The sequence below is a fragment of the Mesoplodon bidens genome, assembly GCF_964165515.1.
Source record: "Mesoplodon bidens genome assembly, chromosome: 6".
Classification (NCBI taxonomy): domain Eukaryota; kingdom Metazoa; phylum Chordata; class Mammalia; order Artiodactyla; family Ziphiidae; genus Mesoplodon; species Mesoplodon bidens.
The window spans coordinates 79198685-79226526 of NC_138162.1; the positions used below are offsets into that span (position 1 = coordinate 79198685).

A 27842-nucleotide genomic window follows, 5' to 3' on the forward strand; every position below is an offset into this window, starting at 1 on the left:
AGCAGACACCAAAAACAACAGGAGCTACGAACTTGCAGCCTGTGAAAAGAAGACCCCAAAACAGTAAGTTAAAGAAAATGTGAAGACAGAAATATGCAACAGATGAAGGAGCAAGGTAAAAAACCCACCAGACCAAACAAATGAAGAGGAAATAGGCAGTCTACCTGAAAAAGAATTCAGAGTAATGATAGTAAAGATGATCCAAAATCTTGGAAATAGAATGGAGAAAACACAAACATTTAACATGGACCTAGAAGAACTAAAGAGCAAACAAACAATGATGAACAACACAATACATGAAATTAAAAATTCTCTAGAAGGAATCAATAGCAGAATAACTGAGGCAGAAGAACGGATAAGTGACCTGGGAGATAAAGTAGTGGAAATAACTACTGCAGAGCAGAATAAAGAAAAAAGAATGAAAACAATTGAGGACAGTCTCAGAGACCTCTGGGACATTAAATGCACCAACATTCGAATTATAGGGGTCCCAGAAGAAGAAGAGAAAAAGAAAGGGACTGAGAATATATGTGAAGAGATTATAGTTGAAAACTACCCTAACATGGGAAAGGAAGTAGTCAAGTCCAGAAGCGCACAGAGTTCCATACAGGATAAATCCAAGGAGAAACATGCCAAGACACATATTAGTCAAACTATCAAAAATTAAATACAAAGAAAAAATATTAAAAGCAGCAAGGGAAAAGCAACAAATAACATTCAAGGGAATCCCCAGAAGGTTAACAGCTATCTTCCAGTAGAAACTCTGCAAGCCAGAAGGGACTGGCAGGACATATTTAAAGTGATGAAAGGGAAAAATCTACAACCAATATTACTCTACCCAGCAAGGATCTCATTCAGATTTGACGGAGAACTGAAAACCTTTACAGACATGCAAAAGCTAAGAGAATTCAGCACCACCAAACCAGCTTTACAACAAATTCTAAAGGAACTTCTGTAGGCAGGAAACATAAGAGAAGGAAAAGATCTACAAAAACCCAAAACAATTAAGAAAATGGAAATAGGAACATACATATTGATAATTATCTTAAATGTAAATGGATTAAATGCTCCAACCAAAAGACACAGACTGGCTAAATGGATACAAAAACAAGACCTGTATATATGCTGTCTACAAGAGACCCCCTTCAGACCTAGGGGCACATACAGACTGAAAGTGAGTGGATGGAAAAAGATATTCCATGCAAATGGAAATCAAAAGAAAGCTCGAGTAGCAATTCTCATACCAGACAAAATAGATTTTAAAATAAAGACTATTACAAGAGACAAAGAAGGACACTACATAATGATCAAGGAATCAATCCAAGAGGAAGATATAACAATTGTAAATATTTATGCACCCAACGAAGGAGCACCTCAATGCAAATGCTAACAGCTATAAAAGGGGAAATCGACAGTAACTCAATACTAGAAGGGAACTTTAACACTCCACTTTCACCAATGGATAGATCATCCAAAATGAAAATAAATAAACACAAGCTTTAAATGACACATTAAACAAGATGGACTTTATTGATATATATAGGATATTCCATCCAAAGATAACAGAATACACTTTCTTCTGAAGTGCTCATGGAACATTCTCCAGGATCATATCTTGTGTCACAATTCAAGACTTGGTAAATTTAAGAAAACTGAAATCATATCAAGTATCTTTTCCAACCACAATGCTATGAGACGAGATATCAATTACAGGAAAATAACTGTAAAAAATACAAACATATGGAGGATAAACAATACACTACTAAATAACCAACAGATCACTGAAGAAATCAGAGAGGAAATCAAAAAATACCTAGAAACAAATGACAATGAAAACACGATGACCCCAAACCTATGGGATGCAGCAAAGGTAGTTATAAGAGGGAAGTTTATAGCAGTACAATCCTACCTCAAGAAACAAGAAAAATCTCAAACAACCTAACCTTACACCTAAAGCAATTTTAAAAAGAACAAAAAAACCCCGAAAGTTAGCAGAAGGAAAGAAATCATAAAGATCATATCAGAAATAAATGAAGCAAATGATAGCAAAGATAAATAAAACCCAAAGCTGGTTCTTTGAGAAGATAAACAAAATTGATAAACCATTAGCCAGACTCATCAAAAAAAAAAGGGAGAAGACTCAAATCAACAGAATTAGAAAATAAAAAAGAAGTAACAGTGCAGAAAAACAAAGGATCGTGAGAGATTACTACAAGCAACTATATGCCAATAAAGTGGACAACCTGGAAGAAATGGGCAAATTCGTAGAAAAGCACAACCTTCTGAGACTGAACCAGGATGAAATAAAAATATAAACAAACCAATCAAAAGCACTGAAACTGAAACTAATTAAAAATCTTCCAACAAACAAAAGCCCAGGACCAGACGGCTTCACAGGCAAATTCCATCAAACATTTAGAGAAGAGCTAACACCTATCCTTCTCACTCTTCCAAAATATAGCAGAAGAACACTCCCAAACTCACTCTACGAGGCCACCATCATCACCCTGATACCAAAACCAGACAAAGATATCACAATGAAACAAAACTACAGGCCAACATCACTGGTGAACAAAGATGCAAAAATCCTCAACAAAATACTAGCAAACAGAATCCAACAGCACATTAAAAGGATCATACATCATGATCAAGTGGGGTTTATCCCAGGAATGCAAGGATTCTTCAATATATGCATATCAATCAATGTGATACACCATATTAACAAACTGAAGGAGAAAGACCATATGATCATCTCAATAGATGCAGAAAAAGCTTTTGACAAAATTCAACACCCATTTATGTTAAAAACTCTCCAGAAAGTAGGCACAGAGGGAACTTAGCTCAACATAACAGAGGCCCTATATGACAAGCCAACAGCCAACATCGTTCTCAATGGTGAAAAACTGAAAGCATTTCCACTAAGATCAGGAACAACACAAGGTTGCCCACTCTCACCACTATTATTCAACATAATTTTGGAAGTTTTAGCCAGAGCAATCAGAGAAGAAAAAGAAATAAAAGGAATCCAAATTGGAAAAGAAGTAAAGCTGTCACTGTTTGCAGATGACATGATACTATACATAGAGAATCCTAAAGATGCTACCAGAAAACTACTAGAGCTAATCAATGAATGTGGTAAAGTAGCAGGACACAAAATTAATGCACAGAAATCTCTTGCATTCCTATACTCTAATAATGAAAAATCTGAAAGAGAAATTAAGGAAACACTCCCATTTACCACTGCAACAAAAAGAATAAAATACCTAGGAATAAACTTACCTAAGGAGACAAAAGACCTGTATGCAGAAGATTATAAGACACTGATGAAAGAAATTAAAGATGATACAAACAGCTGGAGAGATATACCGTGTTCTTGGGGAAGAATCAACATTGTGAAAATGACTCTACTACCCAAAGCAATCTACAGATTCAATGCAATCCCTATCAAACTACCACTGGCATTTTCACAGAACTAGAACAAAAAATTTCACAATTTGTGTGGAAACACAAAAAACCCAAATAGCCAAAGTAATCTTAAGAAAAATGGAGTTGGAGGAATCAGGCTCCCTGACTTCAGACTATAGTACAAAGCTACATTAATCAAGACAGTATGGTAATGGCACAAAAACAGACATATAGATCAATGGAACAGGATAGAAAGCCCAGAGATAAACGCACGCACATATGATCACCTTATCTTTGACAAAGGAGGCAAGAGTATACAATGGAGAAAAGACAGCCTCTTCAATAAGTGGTTCTGGGAAAACTGGACAACTACATGTAAAAGAATGAAATTAGAACACTTCCTAACACCACACTCAAAAATAAACTCAAAATGGATTAAAGACCCAAATGTAAGGCCAGACACTATAAAACTCTTAGAGGAGACATAGGAAGAACACTCCATGACATAAATCACAGTAAGATCCTTTTTGACCCACCTCCTAGAGAAATGGAAATAAAAACAAAAATAAACACATGGGACTTAAAAGCTTTTGTACAGCAAAGGAAACCATAAACAAGACGAAAAGACAACCCTCAGAATGGGAGAAAATATTTGCAAACAAAGCAACTGCAGCGCAAAGGGAGATCAGCTCGGTGCTTTGTGACCACCTAGAGGTGTGGGATAGGGAGGGTGGGAGGGGGACGCAAGAGGAAGGGTATATGGAGATATATGTATACATATAACTGATTCACTTTGTTATACAGCAGAAACTAACATAACATTGTATAGCAATTATACTCCAATAAAGATATTTCAAAAACAAAAAGAAAACATGGGGTATAACACTGAAATAACCAAGTAATTCCCTGCTCCCTATGTTCATTTGAAATATATGGGAAAAAAGCATACGTAGTCATAATGATGATTTCACAAGTCAGCTAGTCATCGTTAATGCACTGTAAACACAACCACTCTAATTTGATCTTGGCATTTTTTTTAATGTCCTAGACACAATTGATATGTTTAAATTCTTTTTACAAATTTAGGTAATCAAATCATTGGCTTCACACAGACAACACAGCTCATACCTCCACCCAACTACCACTATCACAGCAATTAAACAGGACAGATTGGGAGACTGAGTTTAAAACACCACCACAAGTAAAAATAAAATCACACTTAGGGCTTCCCTGGTCGCGCAGTGGTTGAGAGTCCACTTGCCAATGCGGGGGACATGGGTTCGTGCCCCGGTCCGGGAGGATCCCACATGCCATGGAGCGGCTGGGCCCGTGAGCCATGGCCGCTGGGCCTGCGCGTCCGGAGCCTGTGCTCCACAACAGGAGAGGCCACAGCAGTGCGAGGCCCACATACCACAAAAAAAAAAAAAAAAAAAAAAATCACACTGAACACTCATTTTCGGAGATGAAAAGTTTACTTAGAAATTGCAAACATTTAGCAAAGACAAGACATAAACACTATTTTCCATATTCTACAGAAATACAATAATTTATAGCTGGCTTGGTACATGGTCACATGATAAAAACAAATATAATGGAAAAAAAAAGGTTCATTCTACTTTTCTGCCACTTACTACAACTTAATAAGTGTACCAGTAAGTACTGGAGGACAGCTGCATAGGCAGATTAGAATCCGAGGGCTGTTTGTTAATACATATTATTGTATTATAACAATAATATAAAAACAATAGGTACAGATATATAATTAACATGCAATTTAAGCTATTATTTTGAAGAAACAGGACAGAATTTAGTGAACACACTGAAAAATGTGTTGTTAATAATATGTTGTTATATTCAGCATATCATGGTATTTTACATGCATGGAATCCTTCCTTCTTAAAAAATGCTTGGCAAATTGAAACTGGTTGACCCTACTTCTAGAGAAAATTTAAAATGAAGACAAAGAAAAAAACGAGTGGACAATTCTGTTCGATGCTTTTCTAAGTATGCTAAATAATTTTTAAAATACCATAATTTCATGCCTACCTCACCATCTCCAATTTAAAGTAAAGCCATACTTTGTATTCTATGAATCTACACTGTCCAGCATAGCAGCCCTCAACCACAAGTGGCTTTTTGAGTATTTGAAATGTAGCTAGTCAGATTTGAGATGCACATGAGTGCAAAATACATGCTGAATTTTGAGGACTTACTATGGAGAAAAAAGAAGGTAAAACACCTCCATTTTGTATACTGATTACATATCTAAAAGATAATATTTTTAATATATTGGGTTAATTAAAATATATTATTAAAGTTAATTTTATGTGTTTCTTTTTTAATGTGGCTACTAGAGAATTTTAAATTACATATGTGGCTCACATTTATTTCTACTGGATAGTGCTGATACAGATGGTCTATAGTCATTACATCAGCCTTAGCACTTAGCATCACACTTAAAGCGCTCTGGAGTACTAACTCTCAGAACACCGTAAACACACTCTGTATGTACGTTATTGCAAAATTTATTTTTATCCCTCTGCAATTACACATTTTAAGTGTAAAAAGAATTCACAAAATATTTAATCCTTAAAAAACATCAACTAGAATATGGTTAAAGCTAAAGGAAATTCAATGCAGACTGTTATATTGGGGGAAAATAGTTTAAGAGTGAAGACAATTAGTATCTTCAGTAAAATAAGTTAGCCAAACTTATCTTTAATGCCCAGGATCTGACCTTGCACCACAGATCATACATGTAACTTGTCCATTTAACCATAACCTACAAGAAAATCTTAAAACAACACTGACTGCAACCTACTTAATTACTCCATTTTCTGGAGAATCTTCAAGCAATATAAAATTAACACACATAATGGATTCTAATAGCAGAATACAGTATCTAAGAACTATCCCTTAAAGTCCCTCAGTGTTAAAGTAAGCAACTACCTAGTGTCCAAGAGACTTGGATTGAAAACAAGTTTTTTAGAAGCTATTTAAAAAAAAAAGATCATTGCTCTTTTATCATTTTCTTCCCCTCCTCCTTTTTTAGTTTTTTTGTAGTAGAGGATATAAATATTTGGTATATTCATAACACCTCATCTTTTATTTTGTCCAACTCAAAACAAGTTAACCTAGTACATACTCCATTATTTTCCTAGGAACAACAAGCACCAAAATACAATACCGACGGTGGTCACCTCAGTCAGAAGCCAGCGTCATAGCCATGCATCAAGAACCTCGCCAGGAGGCAATGCCTAAATATGCTTGTGCTGCACACACTGCTTCTCACAGCTCAGGTTGGAATGCTTGTTTTTAAACTGTTTAAATCTGTTTGCATTAGGTAAAGTCTGTCAAAAATGCTCCGAAAGCCACAAATTAAGACTCTGAAATGACTATATTATTCATAAAAATTTCTCCTTCATTTTGAACATGTTCTCAAAAAACAAGTAGAAGTTATTTAATATAACTTCATACCTTACCATGACTACTTTTAAGACACTGGAAAGTAACCAAGATTTAGGGAGAAATAAACAGTACCTATACTAGATAATACTAGATATACCAACATAGAAATTGATTGCAGAAGACTACAGCAGTTCTCTCTAGAGTTCAGCAGCCTATTAAGACATTTAATCACATTAATGAATGTGCCTTGCACAAAGAGTTACTACTTAAACTTTTCACATCTCCTGTCTTCAGACCATTTCTACATAAACAGCATTTTTATTACATGTTACTAACTCCAACCTAAATAATCCTAATAATTCATGTCAAATGAGAAAAATTTTCAGTTTCAAACATATATTACTCTAAAAATATACTCCTCAATGCAAAGATGACAACAGTCTCCTTTCTAAAAGCTGTTACTTTGATGTTAGATCAATAATCAACTAAATATTTATTGAGCACCTACTATGATTGCATTCAGCCTATACTCATTCTTCAATCAACAAGAAAAAAAATATCTGCTCCAAATGCAAAATGACATTTGTGAGGGAGGATAACATATTAGCATTTCTAACAGAATGCTGTATGAGTCAATATCTGGACATGTGAAATTGTTCATCCCTATGACACTGAAAAACCTCAAATTTATTATGGATCACTTTATAAAGATAAATAAACATTTGAAGTATGCTGCATAGTACTTTGAGGAAAGTGACTGCCATACATAAAATTAAGGCTGATTCCCTAAAGGTATGGAAGAAAAGTCAAAATGTCATGGTTCGTAAGCAACCAAAGACTTACTATAAGCAGTTTACAGCAATATCTGGTTAATTCAAGCAAATGGGCACTTGTGTTAGGTTTCCAACTTTGCTTGAGGGGGCTGGTCTAATAAAGAAAACTGCTTTTAAACAGGAGCACTTCAAGCAAGTATGAAAATAAAAGTTCTTTGGATAAAATTCTTTGTAAAACCAGTATATAAGTTGAAATTCTAAATCTCATTTTAATATATATACATATATGTGAATACACACACATATGTATGCCTTAAAAATATCTAAATTGCACTTACAATGCTGTACAGCTGTATATCTTTGCCTTGTATGTTTGAACCTGATTATGTATCTTAAGCACAATACTGTACTTCTCCTGAAGCTAAGAATGTGGACAATGATGATAAGACAGAGATAAATAAGCTAGTTTTAACTTCCTAACCTTTAACAATTCTGACCTGTTGAATTCCTACAAGGTGCAAGGCATTATGCAACATACTGAACGTGTACAAGATCTGACACAAAGCACTCTTTCAGAGAAACTGAAGTTTTAAGAAGCAAAAGAGTTGTCAGTTTGAAAACCAATAGTAATCACTTTCTCAGCAGAATTTCTAAAAACTGAGATTGATGTCCACTAAAGCACTCCTACCTCTGCAAAACATGGAAAATAATGCAATACAGAAGTCATTTCCGTAGAAGACACGTGTAAGAGAACATTCATAATAGAACCATAGGGATTGAAGCAGTGAGATGAACAATGAGGCAGTCACAGAGCTACTGCATTGGTAGTAGTTTATAAAAAATACTATCTATACTAAAATTTTAAGAGCTAGTAATATACTTAGCATATTTTTGCCTTTTTTTGGCAACTGGATATAAAATTTTGTCCTAAATTTACTAAATCTTCTACACCCTGAGAAATAATAACAGATTAATAAAAAGAAATGCCAGGGTTAGCTTTGTGGACCATATTATTGTCCAGAAAGCACAAGCTATATATAGCTAATATTCTTGGAAGCACAAGATTTCATCAGCAGAGTAAGCTGCTGCTATTTTTTTTTCTTTTTTTAAGTAAAGAGTTGGTTTTACAGTGTTAACATGGCCTAGTGAGAATACAGAAGTCAAAGTTGGGAGCCTGAAGTCCCTACCCCCCAGATCCACAACTGACACAATAGTTTTCTGTTTCCACTATGAACATGACCTATTGCTGTCCATTAGGAATACATTATTTGACAGTTCTCTGAAAAGCACTTTGCAATCTTAAGCTATATATTTTAATGAAATTACAATTAACAATTATTTGCTATCTGGAAATATGGAACTCCTATCCCTCCCCTCTCCATACCCAAATACATAAAAGCCACATTTTAAATTTCATCTCAGTATTTACCTCTTTTCCTCCAATATTTGAAAAGATTAAGGTTCCATTTCTCCCCCCACTCAACTATCTTACGTAGGACTAAATTTGGGATGGAGTTCTTAAAAGTCCTTAAGATGAGGCAAAGGATTCATTTAGGACAACTGTATGGCATTTCTTTTAGGGCAGAGTGCCACTGTTTCCCTTTAAACATGGGCTGCACGGGGTTTTTGGCTGATCTTTATGCATATGCCGTCCTCTAAATGTGAGGCCTCCAACCCCAAAAACATTAGTTGTCACTGAGAAAGAACTAATTCTTCCTGGTAGGGTGCTTAAAAATGATAACTAATGACATGCAAACCAAAGCTTCCTTCCTGCTCTTATCAGTAACTCACTTAAGGATAAAATATTCCATTGGGCCATGCCTAGCAATTGGAATAAATAAAATAATGAGTCAATCAACTGTTTAATAAAATTTTCATCCTTTGTTTTCTACCTAAATGTTAAGACTTAAATATAATCTTGCTCCCCCAAAAAGTAAGAAAGGCACTCGAATGAACACAGTAATATACAGTTATTTTTTAAAAGACACTGTGATGGTAAGGAGAATTCTCAGGGTTGATTTTTCCTGCTCACTGCCTTTATAACACTGAATTTGCCTATGCTTTCCTGTGCCTCCATGAACTTCTCTAATAAAAAGGAGCACAATACAGAGTATACTCAAGTACAGGGAGGCGGCAGCACATAAAGTGCTAGGGTTTGCACAGTTCTATTTGAGAAATTTACTTAGAAGACAAAAAGTTCAGTTGTTACAATGCTGCTCAAATTTTCTAGCATACTTTAGATATTTTAAAGTTTTAAAATGTAATTTTATAGTAACAAAATAACTAAGCTCACAAAAGCTTTGTGCAAAAACAAAAGTGTTTTCTTACTTCCTTTGATAAACTAAATATTTAGCATCTTCTCTAATACAGGGGAACTAAGGTAGAAATTAGATTGCTGCATAGCAAGTGGTAGTTGCATCCCTAAATTATATTTAGCCCTCATGTCAGATACCATCTTGTGCTATTAAGAGGAAAATACTAGGCTGACAATTTGTTCTCAAAAATATTAAAAGTTTTTACACACATGTATGTATGTCTAAACAAGCATGAATTCACATGACCTGAATATATCTAAATGACACAGCCTACCACTATATATGCTTTCCTATAAAATGCCACATAAAAATCCAAGAACTTTTGTTTGCACATCTTGTTACATAAGCCCTTATCTGAAGACTTAAGTGGCTTTGAGTAACCTCCTGTATATTTAATCCGATAAATAACGAAGCCTTTAATTTAAATTAGAATTGTACGATAGGAATAAGAGATATGACTCAAAAGTCTGGGCCCAGAGTTTTCAAAGAGGTAATAAAATGCTAAAACCTAGAAAAGAAAGGGTTTTGAGTCTAAAATGACCACTCATGCACAGATACAGATCAACACGTCTTTGAAATCAGTTTCCTCAGATACTCCAAGAGTGGCTATGGCTCTATTGGCAAGATCTGTCCTCCAACATCATAAGTGAATAGAAAGTAGTGTTCTTGCAAATGTTCTTCATTTTTCTATGAATTTTTAATATATATTATAGTACAGTTAATTGATATTATACAGCTGCATTTCTTGGCTGGGATTTAACAAGCATAAACAAAGTAGTTTAATGAAGGAAGAAAATCTAAATTAACTTGTTTTATATGCAACAGCTCCCCCTAAGTATCATGAAGGCAGAGTACATCATTCATTCACAATCCATTGCTCTATTCCATCAATTTCTCAATCATAACTCACTCTATGCATCACTCATGATCGATCTTTCTCATCTTCAGTTAATCATTCATAAATTTAATAAATATTTAATGAGTCCTTACAATGTGCAAGGCACACAGAATCTGGGAACACCATGTTACCAAAATAGGTACACTTAAAAAAAAAAAAAAGTCAGGTTGGGGAGGGGTAGTGGTAGAGATATTTACAGATCTTATTGCTTTTTTGCTTGTCAGTAGTATTCTTGATCCACAGGATGGCCTACAATTCTTCCAGTGAAAGATGGATGACATTTGTGTCAATCTAAATCATCTTTTCCTTTAACAATGACATATTTCTAGAAAAATAAGTGAAGACTAATGAGTCCCTAAAAATAGACACATCCTTTCCACTGCATGAGCTCATTCAGTCCAAGAGATAATATCATGCTACAGCTAGTGAGTTTAGATGTCAACCATTTAGGGAAAAAATACAACCATCCAGGGCAATACTAGGTTTTTTAGTCAATGAACACTTGAAAACTGCAAATTTTAGAAATAAAGCAGCACACAAAAGTCAGATATAAACAGTATCCTTTGGATATTTGTATTTTTACTCCCTACTTAAAGCTATTAGGAAGACAGGAGACCAAGATATATTAAAGGACTGCATGGCTTCATGTAAGGGTGGGTTAAGAGACTTAAAACACATGAAGGCAGTTAACATCAAAGAAGGGCAAGAGACTCTGTGGAAGGTATAAAAAGATGTGGAGCATTATCAAATTTAGCTGATGTTTCACAGAGGATTGTCTGTATTCATGTCTCGACACTCTCACATCAAAGCATAAGAAGCCCTACTACTTGGGATACTTAAAATGATGCTTGGAAGAATGGTAATACTGAGTGAGGCCAGAATTTGGCAACATATATTAGTGGAATGTGCTGAATCTTCCATGTCATCTGTGTGTAGTCTGCCTCCCAAGCCCCACAGGTGCTAAAAATCATAAATTAATAGTTTTATCCATAGAGGTCTAGGTAGACCTTGAGGTATTTGAATCAAAATATGCTTTGTACACAAAGGATCATAGAATTATGCTCATAATGCCAATCATTTTCTCACCTAAATACTATAAAAAAGCTAAAAAAGGGTAATTTTTGCCCTAAGAGAGAAGGGCAGGCAGCTTCTGTCTACAAGGACCAGTCTAGACAATTTTTTTGGTGTTAAGTCTCACTCGACAGTTTGCCACTCAACAAAATCATGATGTACAAGTAAAGGACCTATTCTTTTCCCTTAAAGGAATGCTCCTCACTCAAGTCCAGAGTCTCCATAACAGTGGTAGAGGAGAGGTCTGCTTTTCCCTACATCTGTCTTCTCACCCTACAGGTGACCTAGCATATAAAGAGGAAAACAGGCAAAGCATAGTGGTCACACTTGTTTCTGCCACTATTACATTTCAAACACACACAGGATAATAGACAACTTCCATCATTAGGGGAACTTTTAGAGGGGCAGTTCATATTCATATTTTGTGTGTGTGTGTGTGTATGTGCGCATGTGTTTAATGGGGTATGGAATTAACTGGAAACAGAGAGGAGATTATGTTTAGTACACGTCCATGAAATACAACAGATAAGGAAAAATATACAAAAGTGGAGATGACAAAAAAATGGAATGGGAAAAGAAAATAAAGAGGAAGGTGTGTGGAAAGAAGAAATGCAAAGCATTCTTTCATATTAAGACATTAGACATTACCTGGCACTTTCCCCACACCTGCCTCACCTACCTGAAAAACCCAGCCCTTATTACTGAAAAGATAAGATACAGCTAAAAGGTGGATACTTTGGTACCTTGTCCCTGATAAATTTAGTATCAAAGTTTTTAAATTGTTTTATTTTTAAAAATAAAGACTGAAGAACTAACCTTCAAAACTATTCATCCCCCCTGGCTTTTGCCAGTAAACTTTTAATAATCACTTCACAAAAACTTTATAGTTTATCCAGTGTATCCTTAATAACTTAAATTTTAAAAAGGAAGATTTTTAATGGACACATTTCTATGCATAAGCCTCCCATTTTTCATGGTGAATTTGGAGGAAAGTAAGTAGTAATAACTAAAAACAGCATTCTAGGTTTTTTTAAAATTGATTTTAATTGAGGTAAAAACAACCTATCAAAGCTAGTAGTAAAAATAATTTTCCACTACAATTACATAAACTCTTAAAATTAGTTTTTTAAAAAATAACCATTTTTAAAATGGACTATATTGGAAGCATGTAGTTCATATAAATTCCAATACTTCTGACTTTGGTTATGTTGGTCTATGACTTGAGTAGAACATACTAGAGAAAGAGAAATGGTGTGTATTTTCACACATCGATCCATCTGGCCATTTGATTCTCAAAACAACAATTAGATCAAGTAATTTTGAATTTGTATTGTTCTTAAGCTAAACTACAACATAAATTTTTAATTAAAAAAAAAAAAAACTAGCCTATGCAACAACCACACTGAGGTGGGTTGAGGTGTGTGTGAACCAATCTGGAGAACCAAATGAGAAAAGCCTCAAGTATAGGAATATAAAGGATGAGAAGTTTAAAAGAAAAAAATTAAGACTCACTGTTCAGCAGGAAGGAACTACACAATTATTTTATCCCCAAAGGAATGCCAGTTCTTAACAAAATAAATAAAATGAAAGATTTACTATGGACTTTTAACCTAAAGATGAAGCACATATAGTTAGACAATAATAGCAAACAGTTCATGCAACTATGTAAATAAGAAAGGAAAGCAATATTGCACTAAAAGGGGAACCTTGCAGGACTAATCCACCTCTTTCATTGACTCAATGTAACCAGCCATTTCCTGTATGCATTGGCAAACCTGGCCTGCTCCACATTCCGGCAGGTGGACAATACTTGATCAATGAACCTGTGCTCCATTTCCACACCCAGGGAGTCTGGAGCAGGGGTCCGCTTCAGGCGTTTGGTTTCCTGGGAATAGCCTTGCTTGCTAGAGTCACTGAGTCCATCCACCTCCATTGCCTGAGATGTATGCGGTCCTGCTGGGATGAGGTGCAAGTCACTCAAAGTCCCCCCTGGGCTGTCTGCAGGTGACAACTGGACCACGCTGTGAGGAAACCTACCATTTAAGTGATGCTGAAGGTAGAAAACATGCCGCCTGTGAAAGAGGAGGGGAAGGAAGAGAATAGAAAAAGAAAAATCACATCACAAAGTCAAGCTTTTCAGAAAAAACAAAAAAGTCGATAATTTTAAAACATACAGTACTCAGTTCAGTGACCCCTTCGTAACCCAGAGCTATCTGGGGGAAGGAGGAAGAATAGTTAAGATGTAGTCTCTGGGTATTTGGACAGAGTCTCACAAACCCAGATTACTGGTTTGTGAGAAAGAATACTACCCCGAAGGTGTTTAAAAAAAATTGACTGAGACGATGACAATCACTTGGAGTTATGACACCTTGTTACTATAATATGAAACTAGAAATGGGTCTTAGCTCAATCTCTGCTATAAATTAAAATATAAAACAAAACCAAAAATTAACCTCATTGATATCCTAAAAGACAAGTGATTTTCAGAAACAAGAGAATTAAATAGCTCCTCTAGAGGCTTAGTGTATGGCCTCTAACCAATACTTTCTTTAATAAGAACAGAACTGCTGTGGTTGGACTTATTATCTTAGAAACCCTCTGAATTCTCCCCTAAATCCAGCACTATAGTCTTATTAAACACCGACATGCAGTAGGGGATGTGCTGGGCTCTAAGAAAAGTATGTTAAAAGACACAGTTCCTGTTCTTCCTCTAAGGAGAGTTCTCCTGCCCTTAGAATCATCTGGAGTTATTTGTTAAAAATGAAGATCCATGTGCCTAATTTCCAAAAATTGTGACTCAAAGGGGTGCACATCTCTGTATGAAATAAGGTAAACTACCTTAGGTAGTTTCTAGGTTGTTATACTTCATCATTCATATTAACAACTCTAAGCCCTTAAAAGAGAATTCTATTCATTTTCCCAGCTTATTTGGGAGCAGACAAAGGAGCATATAATACCCATTTTACAGAGGACAAATCTTAAAAGGGCTGATAAGCTGCTTAAGGGCACTGAATCAGTAGAAAATATAATTCATTCCTGTAATATACAGGTCATCCCAACTGTCTCTTCTCCCCACTCCAAACTCCAATTAATCTTTATATAAACAAAGTTTCTGTTCTAATGATCTAGCTCTCTCTCAAACACAAATATAATTTTTAATATTCTTTGAGTCTTGCTATTAATGTGTCTAAATATAAAACAGCAATAAAAAATCTGTTAACAGCAAAACATGCAAGTCAAGATCTATCTTCTCTCCTAAAAATGTGGAATAAAAATGTTTTGTTTTTAAGGGAAAAAGAAAATTCTGTATTTATGAAGATGCCAAAGAGGAGGACTGTCTTCCATCTTCTAATATATCTTCCAAATATATTTAGACTGGAAAAAGGGAACAAATCACATTTAACTTAAAAAATACACAAGTATTTAAAATGCCTACCTCCTGCCTAACACAGGCAACTCTTTTGTCTACAAACAGAATCCTGTAACTTGAAGTAAAATCTGTAGATACAATGCCAGAGATGCCTCCAACTAAATGATAATCCAAAATAAGTCAATCGGGGGTTCCCAAACCTGGATTTCATTTCAACATGAAAAGTACAGTCAAAGGTTCTTAAAACTCAAGTTATGAGGTTGCTAACCATCTTTCACTCCTTCCTAATAATCCTGATTCACTCTCAAAGTCCATTTTACTTTAAAAAAGCAAAAAGTGTCAAGAGATTATACTTAAGGTAAATTAATCTGCAGGCCATCATGGTTGGGAAGAACAATAAAAATGCCTAACCATTCTCAGGGTCTAATCAATGGTCTCAGCCCTGACTGTGCATCAAACTTACCTGTTAGGGTTTTTTCTTTATATTTTAAAAAACAGATGGCAGCATTCCATCCCAGATATGCTAAGTATTAGGATCTCCAAGGAGGGAGTCCAGAAACTTTCTTTAGTTTGAAAGTAACACACCTTATTCTGTGGCGCAGTCAAGGATGAACGCCACCATCTTGAGCCGTTGGCAAAGATCTGCATGAGGAACTTCATATTGATCATGACCATGAGGAGGAGTATATGGTAACACAAACTCCTCTGAAGCACTCAGGCAAAGTTCCACAATCAGATTACCATATTTACCCAAGTAGGCACGAGTCAGATGTAAGACCTTCTGTACCTCTCATAAGGACACACACAGTTTTATGCAGGAAATAGATCTTCCCTTCTCTTACCTATGACACCAAAGGGTTTCATGTCCTGGGTAGGAATCAATAAGATCAGTGCTGAATTCAACTTCTTCTTCTAGAAGATGGGGAAGATTTATCCTTGATTCCTCTGCTGAAGCCACTGCTTCTTCATCTTTTGGAAGAACTATAGCTGGCTCACTTCTCAAGGTATTTTGCTCCAATACAGAACCATCTGCCACAGTTTGGCTAACCAAAGACTTTAATAAAAACTGGCGGTAGTGAAATCCACTGTGGTCTGAAACATGCATAGATGCCCAGTGTTTAGTAGAAGATAGTTCATCAAGAAGAATCTTGTAGGAAGAAAAAAGGGAAGTGAAATGAGGAATTGCCAAAGGTTTTACTTTCTCCATTAATGCTTTGGATTTCTCTTTTGATTCATTTCTTGTTTTGACAACGCCATTCCTACCAATATTTTGTATATAATGTCCAACACAGTTTTGTCATTTAGTGGAAGCTTGCACTTAGTGGAAGCTCAGTAAATTCTAATTTTCCCTTTCTTTTATAAGTAATTGATTTTTTTTTTTTTTTTACTGCCGCAGAATTTAAGGACCTTTCCCTAGACCTTGATCACATTCTGATTGGCACACACATAGAAAAGCCAGGTTCTAAAATAATGATAGACATTTGGGTGTTCATTTTCAAGTAATGCTTATATTGAAGGGAAAATATAAGTTCAGAGATCACTGTGATGGAAACTTTCTTTTGCATTTAATGAACCTGTACTATACCTAACTTACTATTTGTTCAACAATAGACTCAATGTAATTATTTCTTCTTCACTGTGTCATCAGGGCAGAGACCATGTCTGTTTTGTTCATTACTTAATTCTAAGGGCTTACTACAAAAACATGGTGCAAGAATAACAGGAATTTTCAAGTGCTCATGACTTTCACTATCTGTCTCAAACTTACTTAACATCAATGATAAATGGCTTTTTTAAGTAGGTAAGACAAAATTCAGCAGTGAATTCTTTAAATCTATAAACTAAAGAATTTCAAATGGAATGATAAAAAGAAAAGCAGCATTTATGAAAAAATAAGAGTGGGATTGCTGGATCATATGGTAGTTCTATTTTTAGTTACTTGAGGAACCTCCATACTGTTTTCCATAGTGTCTGCACCAATTTACATCCCCACCAACAGTGTAATAGGGTTCCCTTTTTCCTACATCCTTGCCGACATTTGTTATTTTTGATGATAAACTTTTTGATGACAGCCACTCTGAGAGGAGTGAGGTGGTTTTGATTTGCCTACCTCTGATGATTATAATTTCAAAACATTTTCATCATCTCCAAAACAACCCTTATTCCTATTAGGAGTCCTCTAATTCCCCACTCCCTCTATCCTCTGGCACCCACTAATCTGCTTTGCTTATTCTGAATAAGTCATATAAATGGAATACTACTTTCAATCAGCATAATGTTTTCAAGGTTCACCATATTATAGTATTTATCAGAACTTCATTCATTTTTTATGGCTGAATAACAGACCACTGTATGGATATACCATATGTTGTTTTTCTATTCCTCAGGTACTGGACATTTGGGGTATTACTCTTTTTTTGGCTTTTATGAGAAATGCTGCTATGAACATTCTCATACACGCTTTGGTATGAACACATGCTTTCGATATTTTTGGATATATAACTAGCAGTGGAATTGTAGGGTCATACATGGTGTTTCTATGTTTAATTTTTTGAGGAAATGCCAAACTTTTCCCCAGTGGCTGCACCGTTTCACATTCCTACCACCAATGTATAAGGGTCCCAATTTCTCTACATCCTTGTCAACACTTGCTATTGTCTTTTTTATTTTAGTCATCCTAGTGTGTGAAATGGTATCTCACTGTTGTTTTGATTGGCATTTCCCCAGTGGTTAATGATGTTGAACATCTTTTCATGTCTTTCTTGGTCATTTGTATATCTTTTTTGGAGAAATGACCCTATGTGCTTTTTCAGGTGACACACGGTATCAGCTTTCAATTGGCTAGTAGTAATGAACTCTGTTCAACTGTGACTGTTTCCTTCCACCCCACCCTCAAAAATTAGACTATTTTAAAATTTTACTTCAGTATATGTCCACTGAAACACACAAACATCACAGGGAACAAAAAATAGAAAATTAAAACCTCTCATAATTCCACTCCCTAGCACTGGTAAACATTCTTTATTCTCTAATCTTTCTTTTTTTCTGACTAGAAAACGCATGCTTATAGCAAATATAAGAAAATATATCTGTAACAGCACTGTGTTTGTGTGTATAAATATCTGTTGAGCACTTACAATACACCAGGTACTGTTCTAAACACATTAAATATCATTCAATGCTAATAACATATAAAAAAAATTGTAGTAGGCCCATCTCTTATTTAGTTTTATATCCTTAACCTATAATGAACATTTTTCTTTAAATAATCTTCTAGAATATAATTTCTAGTAGCAATAAAATATTCCACTTTGTGATGGACTGTAATGTAACCAATCCCTTGTTACTAGAGGATTAGACTGTTTCCAGTTTTTCACTATTATAAATGGTATTTTTATATACCAAACTCCCATATTTAATATAACAGCCAGTGTTTGTTGATCAATTAGTATGAGCACTTGTGATAGCCACGTTATGTAGATTCTCCCACTTAATTTACATCACTCGATGAGGTAGGAATTATCATCATCCCCAATTTACAGATGAGGAAACTGAAGCTTAGAGAGGCTAAGAAACATTCTTAAGGCCACATGGCAAATTGGTGGGAGAGTCAAGATTCAAATTATGTCTGTATGACCACTGAGTGGAGCCTTTAATCACTATATCATACTGCATCTCCCATTTTTTCTTTAGGATGAATTCCTAGAAGCAGAACTGCTAGATTAGAGATAACACACATTTTGGGGGGTAACGTCTGGTAAATGCTGCCATATTGCCCTTTGGTAAGATTACACCAATTTCTACAATGCTTGTTTTTATACCCTTATCAATGCTGAATGTCAGCACTTTAAAAAATTATTTTCAGTTTTCTAAGTAAAAAAATGCCATTCAGTTCATATGTATTTTTAAGCTGCTCTAGACAACTGGTACTTTTGCGATTACTTCCTCTAACAGGCAAAGCATAGTACCTGATCTCCTAGCTGGGCCCAATGGCTTACAAGAACAGAAAGGGGATTTTGTAAATTCAGCACTCTTCACTGAGAGTGAGAGACAGTGGCAGTGGTGACAGGAAGAGTGCCAAGTCCCCCCAAGGGCAGAGGAGGGCAGACTGACAACATGTGAGGCTAGCAGTGGACCAGGGCAGATAAGTCAACACATTACTAACGAGTTGGCATCTTCAACAATGGATGGTCTCAAGGAACCAGGAATTTCACCTTGGCTTCATGTTTCTGATTTATGGGAATGTCACTTTAAAAGGTTCACATAAAGGCAGGAAAGTTTCCAAAGACCTCTCAGCTTACCTGGACTCTGCCTTCCTTTATCCTCAACCCTCCCCTTACCTCTTTCCACCTCCCACAGGATACCAAGCTGTGGAGCGGAGATGACTGGTTTTAAAGCACTCCATATCCCTCACAACCCACCAGTTAACTTGAATTCATTCCTCCAGACACCCCCCCAGTGTAGTATCCCTCCCTCTGGCAGCTGTTTCCAATGAGCCCAGTCTGGATGAGGAGCCATTTCTGTGATCCCACTGTACCCGGGGATTCCCTGAGTTCCTGCAAGTGTCACACTGCTTTGTAACTGTCGGTATGTGTTTCTTCAACTAGATTTTTCAATTTGTTGAGAGCAAGCTTTTTGTCTTTATGCCTCACCCAGTGTATGCAACAGTGTCTGGGAATGATAGGGTTTCACTACTTGTTCATGAATGAATTGCACTGAGTTGACCTAGCAAATTGGTAGGCAAGTTTCATCTAAGTTTTCTATCTATGGGTAGCAGAGAAAGGAACTAAAATTTAGTGAGCCTCTATTAGGTGCCCAGTACTTTATACACATTACCCCAAGTAATTCTCACAGTAATCCACTGAGGCAGGCAGTAGAGCCCCTATCTTACAGAGGAAAACATTAAAGCCTTACTTTACACACACAGCTAATAGGGCCAGAATGTGAACTCAGGTTAATGTGATTCTGTCTTTTCTCTTTCCACTCCATTAGGTAGCCTCACCTCCTGAAATGCAAAGCCATGTAAACTGGAGGGAAGCGCTTCTCTTCCAGAACTGTTGGCTTAAAATCCCTCAGAAGTGAAAGCTCTCCTATTTATCCTGGAGCAATCTCTGGCTAGGACACAGAGAGGGGAGAGGGGACCTGAAGGGAGACGTAGGAAGGGGGTGGTGAGTAAAAATTAGAGAATGCTTCGCCATTAATCTGAAAGCACCACATGAGACATTCGGACCCCTTTAAATTGTCTCAATCCTGGGAAGCTTTTAGAAGAGTACCCTAGATTCTTAAGGCACTGATACCACAAGAAGTGAAGAAAAAATAGAGAAGCTGTAGTATGTAAGAAGGGGCACAAGGATACCTGGCTCTCATTCTGATGAATAATAAATGGTACAACCGTGGCTAAGTCCAAGCCATTAAAATTCTACAGAAACTTCCATCTTCTCATTTCTAAACTAAAAGGATTAGGCTGTGACAGTTCTCAACCTGGCTCTGCATCCAAACAACCCCCTGAGCCTGTGAAAAATACTGATCTCTAAATCCTACCTTCATTTCAATTCAGTAGGCCTGGGGTAGGACATAGGAATTCTCAGGTAATTTACAGACTCAGCCAAGTTTGGGAACACCTGGGTGAGATCTGTTCCCTCTCCAGCAGAGGAGATTGTGAAAAGGCAGCCAGCTGATTTAGCACTTTAAGTCACAAAACAAAAGACTACCAAGAAAGAACAATTTCAGTTCTATAAGGTTTAATAATCTCTTCCTGTTTCAGGGCAAAATGAGTTATGCTCAGTCTTCCTTACTGCTTAAACCTGCTTTGTTCTACCAATGGACTAGCCTTAAGAGTGTCAAAACCGTGCTGGTGAGGAATGCAAACTTTAAAAAAAAAAATACCAGGGTTTCTCGGGAGGTATCAGCTCTTACAATCCTCTCCAGCCTACTGGGTCATTAGTTCCTCTACTTCTCTCTTTTAAAGCTCCTCTGAGAAGGAACTACTATATACTACCAGAAGATTTAAATGGCAGGCAGGGAGTATGCCTAGGGACATAGAATAATAGCCCTACCTTGACATCTAGCTTGGCCAGGTGCTGTAAAACCCAGATGCGATGGGACCAGGCATTATAGTTGCTTGGGTATCTCCCTGCTGCTTCACCACAGACCTCCATCTCCTCTCGTATTAGTTGCTGTGTCCTTTCTGCAGGAATTATTCCCAAGTTTCCTTTGGTCACAAAGGAAGGCAAGGAGGTTTCCTGAATTAGCTGTTGTAGCACCCATCGCCTGTTAAGGTAACATGTGGGAAAGAAATGAGGAAATAAAATAAACCACAGAGGAAAACCACCAGAGTTTTTATTCTCAATTTAATTTCCATTCATAGACAATGCAAAATAATGCCCAGTTTTCAAACTTTTTTTTGTGGGGGGGTTGTTCTTTAGTTTTTGTTTTTAAAGACATAATTAATTTGAGCAGCACGGATATGGGTGGTGGTGGGGAATAAAGGACAAAGATTAAACAAAAAGCTTTCTGAAATCTTAACATTTGTCAAAAAGAGAATGTCATCAGTTCCAAAATGACAACTTCAAAACTTCATTTGGCCAGGAAATGTAAAGGCAACGGGTGTGTGTGTGTGTGTGGTGGTACTGTGTGTGTGGGAGGGGGTGATATTAATTAATGGTTGGTAAATACTCAAGAGGAGCACAGTTCACTTTTATTTATTTATTTTTTTTAAGTTTTTTTTTTGATGGGGACCATTTTTGAAGTCTTTATTGGATTTGTTACAATATTACTTCTGTTTTATGTTTTGGTTTTTTGGCCGGTGAAGCATGTGGGATCTTAGTTCCTTGACCAGGGATTTAACCCACACCCCCTGCATTGGAAGGAGAAGTCTTAACCACTGGGATACCACGGAAGTCCCGGTTCACTTTTCATTATATGTGCATGCCTCGTCCTACGTGTATTTGTTTGGTTGCAAACAAGAAGCTGTATTAAGCTTTCATGAAGCAAAATTTCTATATTATAGCATAGAATCTGGAAGGAAACAAATACAATATGATTAGTTAAACCATCAAGGAGGTTTTAAAATGTCTTTATCCACAGATTTTCCCCTTGTCTATTTAAGATCTTCACTAGCATACATTTAAATGAAAAGCACTAAAGAAGTGTCTCTAACCACTTAATGTCTTCAGGTTTTACAAATATTTTCTCATAAGAAAGCATTCTTTTTAGACTAAAAATTTTAGACTAAAAATTTCCAACCCAGGGTACAGAAAATTGAGTAAGAAAACTCATTTTGTCATTTTCAAATAATAGAAGTTATTTTTAACAACCAAAACTTGCTTTATAAAATAATAAGCCAATAAATTGATGGCTGCATATTTAATAACTCCCTTCCCCTGCCACCACCCCTTTCCTAACCTCTATGCACACAATCATATACCTCTCTGTAGTCTGCTATCCCTATTTCTAGTAGGGAGAAAACACAGCTAACTATGTCATTTGGAAGTAGCTGCTGTGCAAGGCTAGCCAAAGGCAAGATTACAGTTAAGATACCTTAAACTGACTTTAAGATCCTAAAAATACTCAGGATGTAAGAAAAGTTATAAGGGGCTTAAGAAACTAAGAACAGATTTCTTCAGAGATTCTCCTCACTGACCCCAACCAGTAAGCCTACACCATCTCATTTTAGTCAAAAGAGAGTAGTTACATGGGATCCAAGAGTAAGATGCTTCCAGATAGCCAGGATTTTGAAAAGAGTTCTTACATGCACTTTGGATATCTGTTTCAGGTCTTTACCTAAAAATATTCTTTGCATTTATGGTCTTAGCAGCTTTAGTTCAGCCCACACACCATTCACCTCAGTTGCCCTTATTTGGTTAATTTTAACAACCATAACCATCACCACCACCATCTTTACCAGGAACACACTTGAATGAATTAAATCCAAGTTTAATAAAACTCAAGTTGCTCATTACTGTTGAATATCTAAACGCAATTTCCATGATTGCTTTAGTTAATAATAATAGCTAAAATTTACTGAGTACTTCATATATGGCAGGCACTGTGGTAGTGTTTACATGCATTATCTGATGTAAACTCAACCATTAACTCTGAGATAGGTATAATTATTATTCCCATTTTACAAATGATAAAACCAAAGCTTGAAGAGGTTAAACAATTTCTGAAGATCACATGAATATAAAGTGATGGCATCTAGACTTAAATGTAGATATAATTTGACTTTAGAATTCATACTCTGAATCACTGTGTGACCTGCTTCACATTCTGTGTTTGTTTGTTTGTTTTTTTCTCCAGCCATTCTAAATTCTAAGTAAGAATCCTATGGTGTAAATTAACCAAACCTGTGAATCCATGTTTCTGGACTCTTTGGAAACTTAGTTAAGGCCAGTTTTCCCAGATGTAAGTCCTTAATTGGATTTAAAGTGCCAGAGAGGATCAGCTCTTTTCTGTAAAAGAAAAATAAAAAGAACCATTACTTTGCCTTTCTACAGAAACTTGCTGCATGACTACTAATATAACCTCATCGTGAAGCAAATTTCCAAGAATAAAAAAAAGAAAACATAAAACTCTCATAAATGTCACACAGTAATCAAGAATGTATTCTCATAATCTTGAAATAACAAATTTAAAAACAGAAACAGAAGCTCTTAAATCAACAGTGGAACTTTAGTTATCTATTTGGTAGAAGGCAAAGGGGTTTTCTGGCTTGTATCATTTCCAAAACTTACAAGGCCTGACATCAGTATCTGTAGGGCAAATCCAATACAAGTCAAGAATTGTAGCTTCCTAAGTAGGACTTGATATGGTCTAGTCTGTTACCAAAAAACACACATACAGCAACAAACACACTGGACTGAGATGTAGGAAAAAAATCGTTCATTCAATAACTACCCTAACAAAATTACTATTATTATTTTTGAATTTTCCCTTCTACCTTTCCTCATATGCATATGTATTTTAAAATATAATTTTATATTCTGCTCTTGTATCTTAAGAATTACCCCACAGTTCTATATAATCTTTAAAATGAACATTTTAAATGGTCACATAGTTTTCATTCAGTAGCTATCCTGTAATTTAATGACCTTTCCCCCTATAATTAGACATTTTAGGTTGCTTCCAAGTTTTTGCTATTCTAAAAGAATTCTGAAACAATCTTTGTGCTTATAACTTCTTTTGTTTGTACTACTACTTAGGATAAGTTTCCAAAAGACATATTACCAGGTGAAATACTTGGATGGCTCTTGATACACTAGACCATTCCTTTTTGAAATATAAACAGAAGTAAAAGGAATATGAGCTTTTTGTTGTTGTTTTAAAACTGTTCAAAGCTTCAGTGCAATTATAAACTGTCACGCAAGAGAGTTACACCTATTTCTCAGGTTACTCTAATTTTAGATTGAATTTCTCAGATAAGTTTTTAATAATAAGCTCTGATATTACTGATTACACTCATATTTTTCAATTTATCCACTGTTTTATAATAAAATTAGGTCACTTGCTAGTTTTTATTAACTTTAAAATGTCTTTCCTGTGGTAGGGCTGACCATTCATTTATTTTAGAGATGGTAATCTCAACAAAACCAGAGCCCAACTCATATGTCTCAACTACTTAGATGGATTTAGTTCCTAAATACCACAATACATTTTCTTTCCAACAGCAATGTACTATTTCTAAAATTTTATTTGATAAGGAAAATAAATTCCTTTTTAATGAAAATACTATATAGTGATAATAAGTACTTGCATTTTACAATCAATTTTATTTCAGATCAGTAACTTCACTCTGTAAAATAATCTGAAGTAATGCCAAGGTTTATGGCTGCTTTAAAAAATGATTTATTGATTATTTTTCTTTCAATGTGCAGGAAATCTATGTCATTAAAAGAATATTTTAATGCAACAGCCAGTTATTTCTGCAGTTCTAGATCCCTTCTCTTCCAAAATCAGTAACGTTTTGTTCATACAATAAGTCAGGATACCTGTAGTGTAAAAGAAGGCAAAATATCGCTCTATGTAATTTAAACTACTTTGTAGAGCACTTGTTCCTCAAAGTAGAGTCCCTAACTGCAACATCATCATCATTTGGAACTTGTGAGAAATATAGATTCTTAAGTCTCACCCCAGACCCACTGAATCAAAAACTCCAGCGAGGCAAAGCAATGTGTTTTAACAAGCCCTCCAGGGCACACTAGAGTTTAAAAACCACTACTACTGTAGAGAACTTATTGTATTAAGCCAAATTTTCATTTACTAAATTTAAAACCTCTCCTTATTTACAACTGCCTACCTATATTCCCATATATGTCTATATATAAGGGGAAATAAGATTTTCTTCAGAAAAGAGGAAGTTACCTTACAACTGAATATTTACAAAGTTTCTTAAATAAGAGCCATCTCTTAATCTCTTTATTTTGAACAACAAAGTCATATTTGTGAAGATATCTTAGTCTGAAACAACCTCAATCAATGGTATATATGGATGCTTAAAAAGATCGTCTGATAGAATCATTAAAAAAGGTAGCAAAATTTTACTATCAATTTAATAAACATTCCTGGGGAAGGACTGAACATTGTAGGCGTTGGACCATTATAAAGCAAGTTTTTAAAAGATCACTTGAAAAAGAAATATGGTAAGTGGTTAAGTTATGGCTATCATATAACCTAGAGATCCAACAAAAAACCACCTGCTTTAATATATTCAAGTAGGAATCTCATCTGAGATAAAACTTCCAGTCACACATGGATTTGGAAAGTGCTGTATCTGAAACAACTAAAATGTAAGTAAACACGATGTGCTCTGGAAAACTGTGCTAGATAACTCAAAAAATAGTTCCCGTGATGACCAAGTCACTGATGTCAATAAGCCATGTGAGGAGTTTGAACTGTCTAATGAAATGTGAGAGCAAGATGAAGAATTTATAAATTAAAATATTTCAGGTAACATGTTATTTTAAAGGTAACTAAATTGAAAAATTAAATATCCTAAGAAGAAATTTGCTTATTTCATGTACTTACCTTAAGGTTTACATATTGATATTAGCCTAAAAAACTCTTTTTTTGGGGGGACTGTTATTGAGGAAATGGAGTGTTGTCTTAAATTTGAGGTGACTTTATTTTCTGGCATACTGAATAAAGTTGGGCTTCTATATTCATCCTAAAAGCCTTAGATGGTCCATTGCTAACAGATGAAGAAGGCATGAAGTGAGGGTCATCAAATAAATATGGAAAAAACTAATTAGGAAAGGACAAGGCATCTGTGTCATTTGGGATAGAGAGCAGGGTGGTAAGAAACAGTGCTATGCTACACATGCAACCTTGTTATAGGATTAAATTATGTGAGGGCTGACTTTTTTTTAAATGTGGGAGAAGGGAGGAGACTAAAGCAGTTTTAAGAAATAATAAAAAGTAGAATGATAAAAAGGAATGAGGTTTCTCACATAGCAGATTTTTCAAACAATAAAAGTTACCCCTTTAAAATTTTTGCTACACATTTCACTTACTAATTAAACAGTATATGAAAAACCTCATTACTTTCCCTTGAAGACTGTAGTTCATCACTATGAAAATCAGCTAGTGTTGGTTAAAACACACCCACAGGAGCCTCCAGGCTACTACTACATAGTACTTAGTACTACTACTAAGGTTAAGTAGTGTGTTTTCTTTCTCTATATGAGTTCCTGTGCTTTTATATTTCTGCAACATTTATCTTATTATAAAGTTTTTATGTCTTCTCTACCATCTCAAACTATGGCTTCTCTCTGCTGTCACTCTATCCAAAATTTGTAGGAGACCAAGGGCCGTGTGTATCATGTCCATGGCTAAATCTCAACTGGTTAGCCTCAGTACTTGGCATATAGTAAATACTGAATAAACATATGCCACCGTTTTTTCACCCCTTAATCTTCAGTTATTTTGTGTGAAATAACAATAATGATAATAATAAAAGTCATCCTCATAAAAACTACCATTTATTGAACACTTCTCCTGAATCAGGCAGTGTGTTAAGTGAATTACATGTATTTTCTACTTCAGTTCTCACAAAGATCCTGTATTATGTTAAATAATATAACACTGCCAATATTCAATTTTTTGTTGTTTTTTAAAATAAACCTTTTATTTTACAATTGTTTTAAATTTACAGAAAAGTTCTTAAGAATAGTACAGAGAATTTCTGTATGGCCTGTACCCAGTTTCTCTTATTATTAACATCTTATATTATTACGGTACATTTGTCACAACTGATGAAGCATTGATAGATTAGTATTGGAAGTCCATACTTTATTCAGAATCGCTTCGTTTTTACCAAATGTCCTTTTTGTATATCAGGGTCCCACCAGGATATCACATTATATTTGGTTGTTATATCTCTGTAGGCTCCTCTCAGTCCCTTAGATATACCTTGTTTTTGATGGCCTTGACAGTTTTGAGAGTACTGATTGGGTATTTTGTATGATATTTTTCTCATGATTAGACTACAGTTATCGGTTTTGAGGGGACCACAGAGGTAAAGTGCCATTTTCATCATATATCATGGGTACATAATATCAGCATGACTTGTCACTGTTGATGTTGACCTTGAATACCTGGCTTAG

General features: G+C 35.5%; 1 protein-coding gene across 1 annotated transcript in view; it reads right to left on the bottom strand.

Annotated features, from left to right (window-relative positions):
- Window positions 1-4868: 4868 nt before the first annotated feature.
- The window catches only part of PTAR1 (protein prenyltransferase alpha subunit repeat containing 1), a gene marked incomplete at its 5' end in the record, with an annotated part of 47947 nt that continues 24973 nt past the window's right edge, over window positions 4869-27842 (bottom strand). The window contains 4 exons of the mRNA XM_081238334.1: window positions 4869-13942; window positions 16083-16387; window positions 21297-21510; window positions 23589-23693. Coding sequence (XP_081094460.1) covers window positions 13600-13942; window positions 16083-16387; window positions 21297-21510; window positions 23589-23693 — 967 coding nt within the window. The 3' untranslated portion in view covers window positions 4869-13599. The remainder of the gene's footprint in view (window positions 13943-16082; window positions 16388-21296; window positions 21511-23588; window positions 23694-27842) is intronic.